This window comes from Salvelinus namaycush, chromosome 26 (assembly GCF_016432855.1).
Source record: "Salvelinus namaycush isolate Seneca chromosome 26, SaNama_1.0, whole genome shotgun sequence".
NCBI lineage: Eukaryota > Metazoa > Chordata > Actinopteri > Salmoniformes > Salmonidae > Salvelinus > Salvelinus namaycush.
Window position 1 is genome coordinate 27,709,162 of NC_052332.1, and position 13,457 is coordinate 27,722,618.

Below are 13,457 nucleotides of genomic sequence, written 5' to 3' on the forward strand. Positions count from 1 at the left end.
TCAATAGGGTTGAGGCCGGGTGATTGTGGAGACCAGGTCATCTGATGCAGCACCATCACTCTCCTTCTAGGTCAAATAGCCCTTACACCTCCTGAAGGTGCGTTGGGTCATTGTCCTGCTGAAAAACAAATGATAGTCCCACTAAGTGCAAACCAGATGGGATGGCGTATCGCTGCAGAATGCTGCGGTAGCCATACTGGTTAAGTACGCCTTGAATTCTAATAAATTACTGACAGTGTCACCAGCAAAGCACCATCACACCACCACCTCCATGCTTCATGGTGGGAACCACACATGCGGAGATCATCCATTCACCTACTCTGCGTCTCACAAAACCCGGAGGTTGGAACCAAAAATGTATAATTTGACTCATCAGACCAAAGGACAGATTTCCACCAGTCTAATGTCCATTGCTAGTGTTTCTTGGCCCAAGCAAGTCTCTTCTTCTTATTGGTGTCCTTTAGTAGTGGTGTCTTTGCAGCAATACAACCATGAAGGCCTGATTCACGCAGTCTCCTCTGAATAGTTGATGTTGAGATGTGTCTGTTACTTGAACTATGTGAAGCATTTATTTGGGCTGCAATCTGAGGTGCAGTTAACTGTAATGAACTTACCCTCTGCAGCAGAGGTAACTCTGGGTCTTCCTTTCCTGTGGCGGTCCTCGTGAGAGCCAGTTTCATCATAGCGCTTGATGGTTTTTGCGACTGCACTTGAAGAAACTTCCAAAGCTCTTGAAATTTTCCGTATTGACTGACCTTCATGTCTTAAAGTAATGATGGACTGTCGTTTCTCTTTGCTTATTTGAGCTGTCCTTGCCATAATAGGACTTGGTCTTTTACCAAGTAGGGCTGTCTTCTGAATACTACCCCTACCTTGTTACAACGCAACAGATTGGCTCAAACGCATTAAGAAGGAAAGAAATTCCACAAATTAACTTTTAACAAGGCACACCTGTTAATTGACATGCATTCCAGGTGACTACCTCATGAAGCTGGTTGTGAGAATGCCAAGAGTGTGCAAAGCTGTCATCAAGGCAAAGGGTGGCTACTTTGAAGTATCTAAAATATAAAATATATTTTGATTTGTTTAACACTTTTTTGGTTACTACATGATTCCATATGTGTTATTTCATAGTTTTGATGTCTTCACAGTATTATTCTAAAATGTAGAAAATAGTCAAAAATAAAGAAAAACCCTTGAATGATTAGTTGTGTCCAAACTTTTGACCGGTACTGTATATTTACTACCAAGACATTTCATTGGAGGAAGAGAGGTTGTGGCACAAAACAATGAAAAGTGTATTAAATTAAATCTTATTGAATTCTCCCACTTCATTTGTCTCTTTCTCTGTCTGTTTAGGGGGGCGAAGGTGAACGGGAAGTTTCGAGAGTCCTATCTGCTCCCTGCTTTCTCTGTCAAGCCTGTCCTTAGCACCAACACACCCATCCCACGAGAGAAGCTCAACCCCCCCACACCAAGCATCTATGTGAGTCCACATTCTAGGGGCGCTGCACTGCGGCTGACCCTATGCACCAACCTGTCTGTGTGGGTGTCTTGGGGGGGGTAAAGCAAAAAAAACATGCAGCTCTGTGTCTTATGACAATAGACCATAAAGTAATCTTCTTCTTCTTTTTCCCCCCTCTTTTCTTCTTCATTCTCATATCCATTACTCATGTATCAGTTCTGTATTTGTGCAATGCCTAGTTGATGTATTCCTGTGTTGTCCTGTGTGTCTGTGTCCAGTTGGAGAGTAAGAGAGATGCCTTCTCCCCAGTCCTCCTCCAATTCTGTACCGACCCCAAGAACCCTGTCACTGTCATCAGAGGCCTGGCTGGATCACTACGACTCAGTGAGTTTGCCCATTTCGATTTTTCTCAGGGCTAAAAGTTAAAACAGCAACATAATTTATCATCTACTCACTATACTTTTGTCTCTCTTTCCTCTCCCTCCCTCTCTGTCAGACCTGGGTCTGTTCTCCACTAAGTCTCTGGTGGAGGCCAATGCAGAGCATGCTGTGGAGGTGAGGACCCAGGTACAGCAGCCTGCTGATGAGAACTGGGACGCCACTGGTTCAGCTCAGACCTGGCCCTGCGAGAGCAGCCGCTCACACACCACCATCGCCAAGTACGCCGCGTACCAGGCCTCCAGCTTCCAGGAGAGCCTCCAGGTTGTGGATGAACACACACACACAAATATCACGCACAGAAACACATAATGCTTACATATACCCCCCCCCCACTTCCTCTCTTTGCCCAGCTAAGTTCATGTGCCTAAATGTGTCTACAGGAAGAGAAGGACAGTGAGGATGAGGATGAGGAAGAACAAGAAGAGAAGAAGACTCTGTCTTCTGACCCATCAACCAACCCTGCATCTGGCACCAGCAAAACCAGCCCTACTGTGGTTACTAGCAAAGCAACTCCTACCAAAGTTGGCCCTACCCCTATTGCTAACACACTCAGGTCACCTCATAGTATCCACAGCATACTGTGCAGTCGACTCCTTATGAAATCAAATACAATACTTTTAATCAAAACAATGTTCTGCCGTTATTAAAGACACTTCCTCTTTCCTATAGGCCGGAGGCGAAATCAACTGGGAAGATTATCAAATTTGGCACCAACATCGACATCTCTGATCCTAAGAGGTGAGATTAGCTTTACATGTGGTTGATTGTTTTAGACAGGGCTAAGGACACCCTTAGAGAGGAAGTAGAGTGTTAACATGTGTTTGACATGTGTTACCAGGTGGAAGCCCCAGCTGCAGGAGCTGCTGAAGCTACCAGCCTTCATGCGTGTGGAGTACAATGGAAACATGCTGAGCCACGTGGGACACACCATCCTGGGCATGAACACCGTCCAGCTCTACATGAAGGTCCCCGGCAGCCGTACACCTGGTCAGTGTCTGAGTTATATTGGTGTGTGTTTATATGCATATTACATGCCTCTGTCCATTGGCTTAAATATCTCTATTTGTCTGTTTTCAGGCCACCAGGAGAATAATAACTTCTGCTCTGTGAACATCAACATTGGGCCGGGAGATTGTGAGTGGTTTGCAGTCCATGAACACTACTGGGAGCACATCAACAATTTCTGTGAGAAGTGAGTCATGGTTCTGTTTTCGTGTGAGGGTCTGTCTTCAAATTAGTTAAGCATTTTGAGCTGTTCTGCTCATTGAAAGGCATAACAACAGTGACTCAAAGGGGATTTGAACCAGAAACCACCACTTTGTTACCATCTCTCCTCCCTCCTTCAGGTATGGAGTAGACTACCTGACTGGGTCCTGGTGGCCTGTTCTGGAGGACCTGTACCGCTCCAACATCCCAGTGTACCGCTTTATCCAGAGACCAGGTGACCTGGTGTGGATCAACGCAGGGTCCGTCCACTGGGTGCAGGCTGTGGGCTGGTGCAACAACATCGCCTGGAACGTGGGACCTCTCAACTGTGAGTTACTAGCAGTGTCCAGCAGGACATAGATAGGAAATGGGAGCTGGGTCATACACAGTGCAGCTACTGTATCTACACTATCCTTTACCTCAGTCAAATTCATATCAAAATCCTTTTGTGTGCTTTTCTACTGTAAAGTATGTGTGTGTCGTCTTTGCCCTTGCAGCATACCAGTATCAAGTGGCTCTGGAGCGCTTTGAGTGGAATGAGGTCAAGAAGGTCAAGTCCATCGTTCCGATGATCCATGTCACCTGGAATGTAGCCCGCACTATCAAGATCACCGACCAAGAAACCTACAAGATGGTCAAGTGTGTGTGTGTGTGTGTGTGTGTGTGTGTGTGTGTGTGTGTGTGTGTGTGTGTGTGTGTGTGTGTGTGTGTGTGTGTGTGTGTGTGTGTGTGTGTGTGTGTGTGTGTGTGTGTGTGTGTGTCCCTCGTCATCTATCTAGTATGAATGTTTGTTTCTTGCTACACCTTACCTCTCTGTCTCTCTGTCTCTCTCTGTCTCTCTCTGTCTCTGTCTGTCTCTGTCTCTCTCTCTCTCTCAGACATTGTCTCCTACAGTCCATTAAGCACATTCAGGTTCTGAGAGACCAGCTGGTTGCTGCAGGGAAGAAGATCTCTTATCAGAGCCGTGTGAAGGACGAACCAGCCTACTACTGCAACGAGTGTGACGTAAGTCGTGTATGCCTGTATCAGACCTGCTATGAACTACCATGACCCGAGCATCTTACCAACAGAGTGTTGGTGTATGCCTGTATCAGACCTGCTATGAACTACCATGACCCGAGCATCTTACCAACAGAGTGTTGGTGTATGCCTTTGGTTATTTCTGCAGTGAGTGATTGTGTTGTGTCTGTGTGCAGGTGGAGGTGTTTGACCTGCTGTTTGTAACTAGTGAGTCTGGCAGCAGGAAGACCTACATGGTGCACTGTGAGGACTGTGCCCGGACTGTGTCCAAGAGCCCCTCGCTGGCAGGAGTAGTGGTGCTGGAGCAGTACTGCATGGAGGAGCTGATGAGAACCTATGACAGCATCTGTGTGGTGAGACATATACACATACACACACACACACACACACACAAACACACAATTTTTCTATGTGCTGTGAAGTTATGTCCATCATATTTACCCCCCTTTCTGTCTGTCTTTTTCTTCCTCTTTCTCTCTCCAGACTCCATCACCCTGCTCCAAGTGAGGCATCCTCCCTGTTGTCTGGCAGCCATAACCAAAGCTCCTACTTAGTGGCAGCACAGACGTTGTCTTCAAGGAATACTACTACTGCTAACACTTGGTGAACAGCCTACCATGTTTACTCAGTTTTGTTTACATCACAATAAGATATCGGCCATCAGCCATCAGCCATCAGCCAATTGAATTCCAGCTCACTGTTGTCTTCCCCTCCTACCAGCTGCTGATTGGACTTGAGTCTTGAGATAGAATGACTAGACTGGTACTACTATTTGTTAAAACATGTCAGACAACTACAGAAAATGTGAACATTGTTAGCACTGGAAATCAGGTCTTATTTAAAACGGACACTGCTGTGATTCAAAAGCGTCAAGTAGCCGGTATATGGTGCATTAATTCAGGTACTTTTATGCAAATCAAATGGAACTTTTTTACACCAATCTAGTTATTCTATGTCCATGAATTTACCGCGTTGCTATGGTAACAGCAGGGGAATTGCTTCACAAGCAAACTAGCTGATAGTCTCATTGAAATCCCATTGTTTTGGTTTGGTTTTCTATTCAGGTGAACGCTGACATTTGTCATTCCTGTCTGTATACTCTTTGGGGTGCTATTTCCATTGTATTTATTCTGACCTAGATATTTCAAAAGTTTTACCAGCCTAAAAGTACACCACATTGGCCTTGTGAACTGTATTTAGATGAAAGCAAATTAGAAAATCAAACATGCAGGCACAACTTTCTAAAGCATTAGGAATATTAATTTAAGAAATTGTAAAAATATATCTGAAATACGGGTTAACTAGAACTAGAGGACTAATCTGGTTTCACTCTTTGTTGGAAATCTGGTGTGTTTTAATGTGATTTTAGTTTTTGCATAATAATCCTAAATAATGTTTGGTAGAGAGAGATGTGATTGCTACAATTCGCCCGAAAGAAGATCCCCTTAACCTTTTTCTTTTTCTAATGGGATCATTCTCCCGGTTTTATACCTCTTTTTTGGTTGCTATCTCCTTTTCTGGATTACAGAGAAAACGAAGAATTGTAAATTGTGACTTAATTTATAATTGTATATGTTTGTTTTCTTAAATGTATTTATTGCATATTGATGGTGCTTCTCTGGGGACACCAGATATTTTTAAGGTTTCCTATTGTGGGTGGACGGGGAAGAGCAAACAGAGGGAGGTTGGATTTTCATGGTGCTCAACCCCCTCTTGCCTCGTCACCTCCTCATTAACTGTGTATAAATTATCTATGAATATAAGTCAAGGAATATAACTTCAACCGACAGGTTGGTGCTTAGAACCGCGTCATTACAATTACCGGTAAACGAATAGAATGATGTCTTTGTACTGTATCTAACTGATAAACACAATACCTTTTTCAACTTTTTTGCATTGTACGAAATTCATAAAATTGTGAAGCATTTGTGATTGGCAGTAGTTGTAGTTTTAGCCACATTTAAAATAGACTGATGTGTAGTGAGGTTTGGGTTCCTTCAGTGTTCTGTCCTCATGAGTATAATTTCAAGGTTGTAATCTTGCTCCTCATCCACTGACTGTTTTTATTTTAAGCTGTGCTGTTTTAAAACAAAATAAAAATATCTTACATAGACCAGACCTGTCTTAAACACTCTGTGATTTTTCTGTGACATTATTGTGAGTATTATTGATAAAATAAAATAAAATGTTTTGAGAAATGTTTATTGTCATTGAATTTGTGTCGCGGCCTTGATGAGAGGCCTGGATAGTTTTTGAGTATTGTGTCTGAGCTGATTATAACTTATCTTATGAAGGGAGATTTATTTCATCCCTAGAATCTACCCACTCTTCATTCCCTGCTGATGTTAATGGCACCCATCATTGTTTCTGTCATATCATTATTTTCTTCCTGCACTTTGCCTGTTTTAATACAGTACATCAACCAGAATGTCCTTCATTACACACAGAATGTTAGTGTTTGGATTACTGGTGACTTTAGAGTAACTTTAAAGGGTTTACTCCCAGTTACTAAGGAAGAGAATGTTACTAACATACTGGTAATGATTTATCTCTCCCCCTCTAATCCTGCTGTGTTTTGCCAATGTCCATTTTTTTCTTTGTTGAGGGCATGGGAATAAAACACCTCTAGTTTAAAGAGGATGCAGGGACACCTCATCCTAGACAAATGGATAGAGCAGTGAATATCCAAGGATAGGAAGACTGGCCTTCCTCCTCTAACAACCCTCTAAACCACAGGTGTCAAACTCATTCCACGGAGGGCCGGGTGTCTGCAGGTTTTCATTCCTCTGTTGCACTTGACTGATGAATTAAGGTCACAACTCCCCACACCTGGTCGTCTTAATTGAAAGGAAAAGCCAAAACCTGAAGGCTCTAGGCCCATCATGGAATGAGTTTGACACCCCTGCTCTAGTTCCTCATCATACACATACAGTAGGGTCCAAAATGATTAACTCCCTTGATAAAGATGAGCAAAAATGACAGTATAAAATAAATAACTTAAATACTAAGCTATATTGTATGCTCACAAATATTTGGAAATGTGATTATTTTATACTCAAAGAGATTTTGTTTAACAAGTAATCACATTTTTTCGAAATAATATAGGGGTAAAAATGATTGACACCCCTGTTTTAAATACCTTTCAATACCTCACCTTGCGAGGATAACAGTACTGAGCCTTTTGGAGAACACATTGGGATGGATCTGGACTATTCCTCCATACAGAGTCTTTCTAGGTCCTTGATATCTTTTGTCTGTGCTTATGGACCATCCTCTTAAAATCAAACCACGTGTTTTTAATGGGTTTCAAGTCCAGAGACTGAGATTCCCATTGTAACATTTAGATTTTGTGACCATTTAAACATTTCTTTGTGGATTTTGATGTGTGTATTGTGGTTATTGTCTTGCTGGAAGATCCACTTGAGGCCAAATGTCAGCCTCCTGTGAGAAGCTTGGTAGAGTTCATGATGCCGTTGACCTTAGCAAGAACCCCAGGACCAGTGGAACCAAAATCGCCCCATAACATTAAAGATCCACCACCATTTACAGTAGGTATATTGGGTTCTTCTCTGTTTATGCATTCTCATTTCAATGCCAAACCCACCACTGGTGTGTGTGGCTGAAGAGCTGTGTTTTCACCTCATCTGACCAACACACCGTTTCCAATCTGTGCCAATGCATTTTAGCAAACTTCAGGCATTTAGATTTGTTGGATGACATGAAAATGATGCTCTTTGGCCACGAAATCAGAATACAGGAGCAGACAATAACCACAGACCTACTGTAAAATATGGTGGAGGATCTTTGATGTTATGGGGCTATTTGCTTTCACTGGTCCTGGGGCCCTTGTCTGTTATTTTTATAGCATACAATATAGCTCAGTATTTAAATTATTTATTTTATACAGTCATTATTGCTCATCTTTATTAAGGGTGTCAATTATTTCGGTCCCACTGTATCTCTCTCTCTCTCTCTGACACAGACACAGACACAGTCACAGATACACACACACACACACACACACACACACACACACACACACACACACACACACACACACACACACACACACACACACACACACACACACTGGCACACACACACACACACACACTCCTCTAGGAGGGCTGCAGCACTGAGGTAATAGCAGCTACACATCGAACAGAGGGAAAACATATATCTCCATTATTCTCTGAATCCTCTAAGGATTTCCCCCTACATTCCTGGTCTGGCTGGTCTTCCACACTCCTAAAGGCTTTTTTTAATCACCCCTCTTTCTACTTCTTCTCCAGTCCCTCCTTCATCCAATCACTCCCTCTATCTCCAGAGAGAGCGCCTATCTGCCCTCTGAAGAAATAAGTAAATAAACACACTTGCCCTGACTGTGATAAAAAAACAGGGGGGAAAACCCAAAGAAAATACATATTTTCCCCCTTTGAACTAAACCCCCACTGGTCTCTTATCAGTCTGGCGATCCTCTCCTTCTCCTGCAACATCACTTTGTTCCTCCCCATCCACATGTCCACTTTGTTTTTTGAACCTGGTGTTCTGTTCTTCATCAGGAGGGCCAGTCCCCTTTCCTTCTCAACCTTTAAAGCAACCATGTCTTATATGACCCAGCCACTGCCCCTACTTTCTACACAGCTCTCTGTTCATTTGTTTAGTTCTGTTGTGTCTTGGGGTCTGTATGCTGTAGCACCATGGGAATGTGTGTGTCTTATCTTTGTGCAGTCAGTGTGTTCACTCCCCATCATCTAGATCTCACTCATTATCAGATAGGAATGTACAGATCTGTCTTATGTAAGAAGCTAGCCCAGAAAAAATGTATGCATGTTCCGAACATGTATAGCAAGTATAAAATACACGTTCTGTATCGGTTTATCTTGCAATGGAGAGACAGTACAAAACCTTTTGACAGTTTATTAGATGTGGATGTCGATAATGGCAGCCCCCCGCACCTCTCTGATTCAGAGGGTTTGGGTTAAATGCGGAATGCATATTTCAGTTGAATGCATTCAATTGTACAATTGACTAGGTATCCCCCTTTCTCTTTCCATCTTATTACCATCTCACAATATTACAAATACATTATTTGAAATGCTTACATTTACCAACATTTAGGTTCAGAATGTTCCACTCTGTTTGTTCTCTTGTGTTTAGTGGTTGTACTAACTGCAGCAGAAGGTAGTAGCTAGTGGTTGTAGTAACTGTAGCAGAAGGTAGTGGTTAGTGGTTGTAGTGACTACAGCAGAAGGTAGTAGCTAGTGGTTGTAGTAACTGCAGCAGAAGGTAGTAGCTAGTGGTTGTAGTAACTGTAGCAGAAGGTAGTGGTTAGTGTTTGTAGTGACTGCAGCAGAATGTAGTGGTTAGTGGTTGTAGTGGTCGAACCGCCCTTGCTGTCTCTGCCTGGCCGGTTCCCCTCTCTCCACTGGGATTCTCTGCCTCTAACCCTATTACAGGGGCTGAGTCACTGGCTTACTGGTGCTCTTTCATGCCGTCCCTAGGAGGGGTGCGTCACTTGAGTGGGTTGAGTTACTGACGTGATCTTCCTGTCTGGGTTGGCGCCCCCCTTGGTTTGTGCTGTGGTGGAGATCTTTGTGGGCTATACTCGGCCTTGTCTCAGGATGGTAAGTTGGTGGTTGAAGATATCCCTCTAGTGGTGTGGGGGCTGTGCTTTGGCAAAGTGGGTGGGGTTATATCCTTCCTGTTTGGCCCTGTCCGGGGGTATCATCGGATGGGGCCACAGTGTCTCCTGACCCCTCCTGTCTCAGCCTCCAGTATTTATGCTGCAGTAGTTTATGTGTCGGGGGGCTAGGGTCAGTTGGTTATATCTGGAGTACTTCTCCTGTCTTATCCGGTGTCCTGTGTGAATTTAAGTATGCTCTCTCTAATTCTCTCCTTCTCTCTTTCTTTCTCTCTCTCGGAGGACCTGAGCCCTAGGACCATGCGTCAGGACTACCGGGCATGATGACTCCTTGCTGTCCCCAGTCCACCTGGCCTTGCTGCTGTTCCAGTTTCAACTGTTCTGCCTGCGGCTATGGAACCCTGACCTGTCCACCGGACGTGCTACCTGTCCCAGACCTGCTGTTTTCAACTCTCTAGAGACCGCAGGAGCGGTAGAGATACTCTTAATGATCGGCTATGAAAAGCCAACTGAGATTTACTCCTGATTATTATTTGACCATGCTGGTCATTTATGTACATTTGAACATCTTGGCCATGTTCTGTTATAATCTCCACCCGGCACAGCCAGAAGAGGACTGGCCACCCCTCATAGCCTGGTTCCTCTCTAGGTTTCTTCCTAGGTTTTGGCCTTTCTAGGGAGTTTTTCCTAGCCGCCGTGCTTCTACACCTGCATTGCTTGCTGTTTGGGGTTTTAGGCTGGGTTTCTGTACAGTACTTCGAGATATTAGCTGATGTACGAAGGGCTATATAAAATAAACTTGATTTGATTTGATTTGATTTGTAGTGACTGCAGCAGAAGCTAGTGGTTAGTGGTTGTAGTGACTGCAGCAGAAGGCAGTGGTCAGTGGTTGTAGTGACTGCAGCAGAAGGTTGTGGTCAGTGGTTGTAGTGACTGCAGCAGAAGGTAGTGGTTAGCGGTTGTAGTGACTACTGCAGAAGGTAGTGGTTCGTGGTTGTAGTGACTACTGCAGAAGGTAGTGGTTCGTGGTTGTAGTGACTACAGCAGAAGGTAGTGGTTAGCGGTTGTAGTGACTACAGCAGAAGGTAGTGGTTAGTGGTTGTAGTGACTACTGCAGAAGGTAGTGGTCAGTGGTTGTAGTGACTACAGCAGAAGGTAGTGGTTAGCGGTTGTAGTGACTACTGCAGAAGGTAGTGGTTAGCGGTTGTAGTGACTACAGCAGAAGGTAGTGGTTAGTGGTTGTAGTGACTACAGCAGAAGGTAGTGGTTAGTGGTTGTAGTGACTGCAGCAGAAGGTTGTGGTCAGTGGTTGTAGTGACTGCAGCAGAAGGTAGTGGTTAGCGGTTGTAGTGACTACAGCAGAAGGTAGTGGTTAGTGGTTGTAGTGACTACAGCAGAAGGTAGTGGTTAGTGGTTGTAGTGACTACAGCAGAAGGTAGTGGTTAGTGGTTGTAGTGACTGCAGCAGGAGGTAGTGGTTAGTGGTTGTAGTGACTTCAGCAGAAGGTAGTGGTTCGTGGTTGTAGTGACTACAGCAGAAGGTAGTGGTTAGTGGTTATAGTGACTACAGCAGAAGGTAGTGGTTAGCGGTTGTAGTGACTACAGCAGAAGGTAGTGGTTAGTGGTTATAGTGACTACAGCAGAAGGTAGTGGTTAGCGGTTGTAGTGACTGCAGCAGAAGGTTGTGGTTAGTGGTTGTAGTGACTACAGCAGAAGGTAGTGGTTGTAGTAACTGCAGCAGAAGATAGTAGCTAGTGGTTGTAGTGTCTGCAGCAGAAGGTAGTGGTTAGTGGTTGTAGTGACTGCAGAAGAAGGTAGTGGTTACTGGTTGTAGTGACTGCAGCAGAAGGTAGCTGGTGGTTGTAGTAACTGCAGCAGAAGGCAGTGGTTAGTGGTTGTAGTGACTACAGCAGAAGGTAGTGGTTCGTGGTTGTAGTGACTACAGCAGAAGGTAGTGGTTAGTGGTTGTAGTGACTACAGCAGAAGGTAGCTGGTGGTTGTAGTAACTGCAGCAGAAGGTAGTGGTTAGTGGTTGTAGTGACTACAGCAGAAGGTAGTGGTTAGTGGTTGTAGTGACTACAGCAGAAGGTAGCTGGTGGTTGTAGTAACTACAGCAGAAGGTAGTGGTTCGTGGTTGTAGTGACTACAGCAGAAGGTAGTGGTTAGCGGTTGTAGTGACTGCAGCAGAAGGTAGTGGTTAGTGGTTGTAGTGACTACAGCAGAAGGTAGCTGGTGGTTGTAGTAACTGCAGCAGAAGGTAGTGGTTAGTGGTTGTAGTGACTGCAGCAGAAGGTTGTGGTTAGTGGTTGTAGTGACTACAGTAGAAGGTAGTGGTTGTAGTAACTGCAGCAGAAGATAGTAGCTAGTGGTTGTAGTGACTGCAGCAGAAGGTAGTGGTTAGTGGTTGTAGTGACTGCAGAAGAAGGTAGTGGTTACTGGTTGTAGTGACTGCAGCAGAAGGTAGCTGGTGGTTGTAGTAACTGCAGCAGGAGGTAGTGGTTAGTGGTTGTAGTGACTACAGCAGAAGGTAGTGGTTAGTGGTTGTAGTGACTGCGGCAGAATGTAGTGGTTAGCGGTTGTAGTAACTGCAGCAGGAGGTAGTGGTTAGTGGTTGTAGTGACTGCAGCAGAAGGTAGTGGCTAGTGGTTGTAGTGACTGCAGAAGAAGGTAGTGGTTACTGGTTGTAGTGACTGCAGCAGAAGGTAGCTGGTGGTTGTAGTGACTGCAGCAGAAGGAAGTGGTTAGTGGTTGTAGTGACTACAGCAGAAGGTAGTGGTTAGTGGTTGTAGTAACTGCAGCAGAAGGTAGTGGTTAGTGGTTGTAGTGACTGCAGCAGAAGGTAGCTGGTGGTTGTAGTAACTGCAGCAGAATGTAGTGGTTAGCGGTTGTAGTAACTGCAGCAGATGGTAGTGGTTAGTGGTTGTAGTGACTGCAACAGAAGGTAGTGGCTAGTGGTTGTAGTGACTACAGCAGAAGGTAGTGGTTAACGGTTGTAGTGACTGCAGCAGAAGGTAGTGGTTAGTGGTTGTAGTGACTACAGCAGAAGGTAGCTGGTGGTTGTAGTAACTGCAGCAGAAGGTAGTGGTTAGTGGTTGTAGTGACTACAGCAGAAGGTAGCTGGTGGTTGTAGTAACTGCAGCAGAAGGTAGTGGTTAGTGGTTGTAGTGACTACAGCAGAAGGTAGCTGGTGGTTGTAGTAACTGCAGCAGAAGGTAGTGGTTAGTGGTTGTAGTGACTGCAGCAGAAGGTTGTGGTTAACGGTTGTAGTGACTGCAGCAGAAGGTTGTGGTTAGTGGTTGTAGTGACTGCAGCAGGAGGTAGTGGTTGTAGTAACTGCAGCAGAAGGTAGTGGTTAGGGGTTGTAGTGACTGCAAGAGTTTTGGCAACTCTCACCCGTCTCCTTATCTATTCAGATAAACACTTTCTCCCCCTCTCTCCTCCCTTCCCTCTCTTCCCTCCCTACCCCCTCGCTCCCCCTTCTCTCCCCTCCCTACCCCCTCGCTCCCCCCTTCCCTCCCCTCCCTACCCCTTCGCTCCCCACTGGGTCCAAGGGTTATCAGTGTAATCCCTCCTGTGTCCCCGCCCTTTCCAAATACCATCACCAACGTCTAACACTCCCCAGCTGCCTCTCTGTACCCACCAGCACCACAGCAGCCCACAGACACACACCCAGCAGAGAGGA

The 13,457-nt window shown here is 44.8% G+C and overlaps 1 protein-coding gene across 1 annotated transcript in view; it reads left to right on the forward strand.

The window, feature by feature from the left end:
* Window positions 1-6,250, forward strand: part of LOC120021337 (lysine-specific demethylase 6B-like) — a 33,508-nt gene extending 27,258 nt beyond the window's left edge. Inside the window, exons 8-19 of the mRNA XM_038965048.1 lie at window positions 1,360-1,486; window positions 1,744-1,849; window positions 1,962-2,167; window positions 2,287-2,459; window positions 2,576-2,644; window positions 2,745-2,893; window positions 2,984-3,098; window positions 3,253-3,440; window positions 3,610-3,751; window positions 3,991-4,117; window positions 4,309-4,485; window positions 4,616-6,250. Coding sequence (XP_038820976.1) covers window positions 1,360-1,486; window positions 1,744-1,849; window positions 1,962-2,167; window positions 2,287-2,459; window positions 2,576-2,644; window positions 2,745-2,893; window positions 2,984-3,098; window positions 3,253-3,440; window positions 3,610-3,751; window positions 3,991-4,117; window positions 4,309-4,485; window positions 4,616-4,639 — 1,603 coding nt within the window. The 3' untranslated portion in view covers window positions 4,640-6,250. The remainder of the gene's footprint in view (window positions 1-1,359; window positions 1,487-1,743; window positions 1,850-1,961; window positions 2,168-2,286; window positions 2,460-2,575; window positions 2,645-2,744; window positions 2,894-2,983; window positions 3,099-3,252; window positions 3,441-3,609; window positions 3,752-3,990; window positions 4,118-4,308; window positions 4,486-4,615) is intronic.
* Window positions 6,251-13,457: the final 7,207 nt, after the last annotated feature.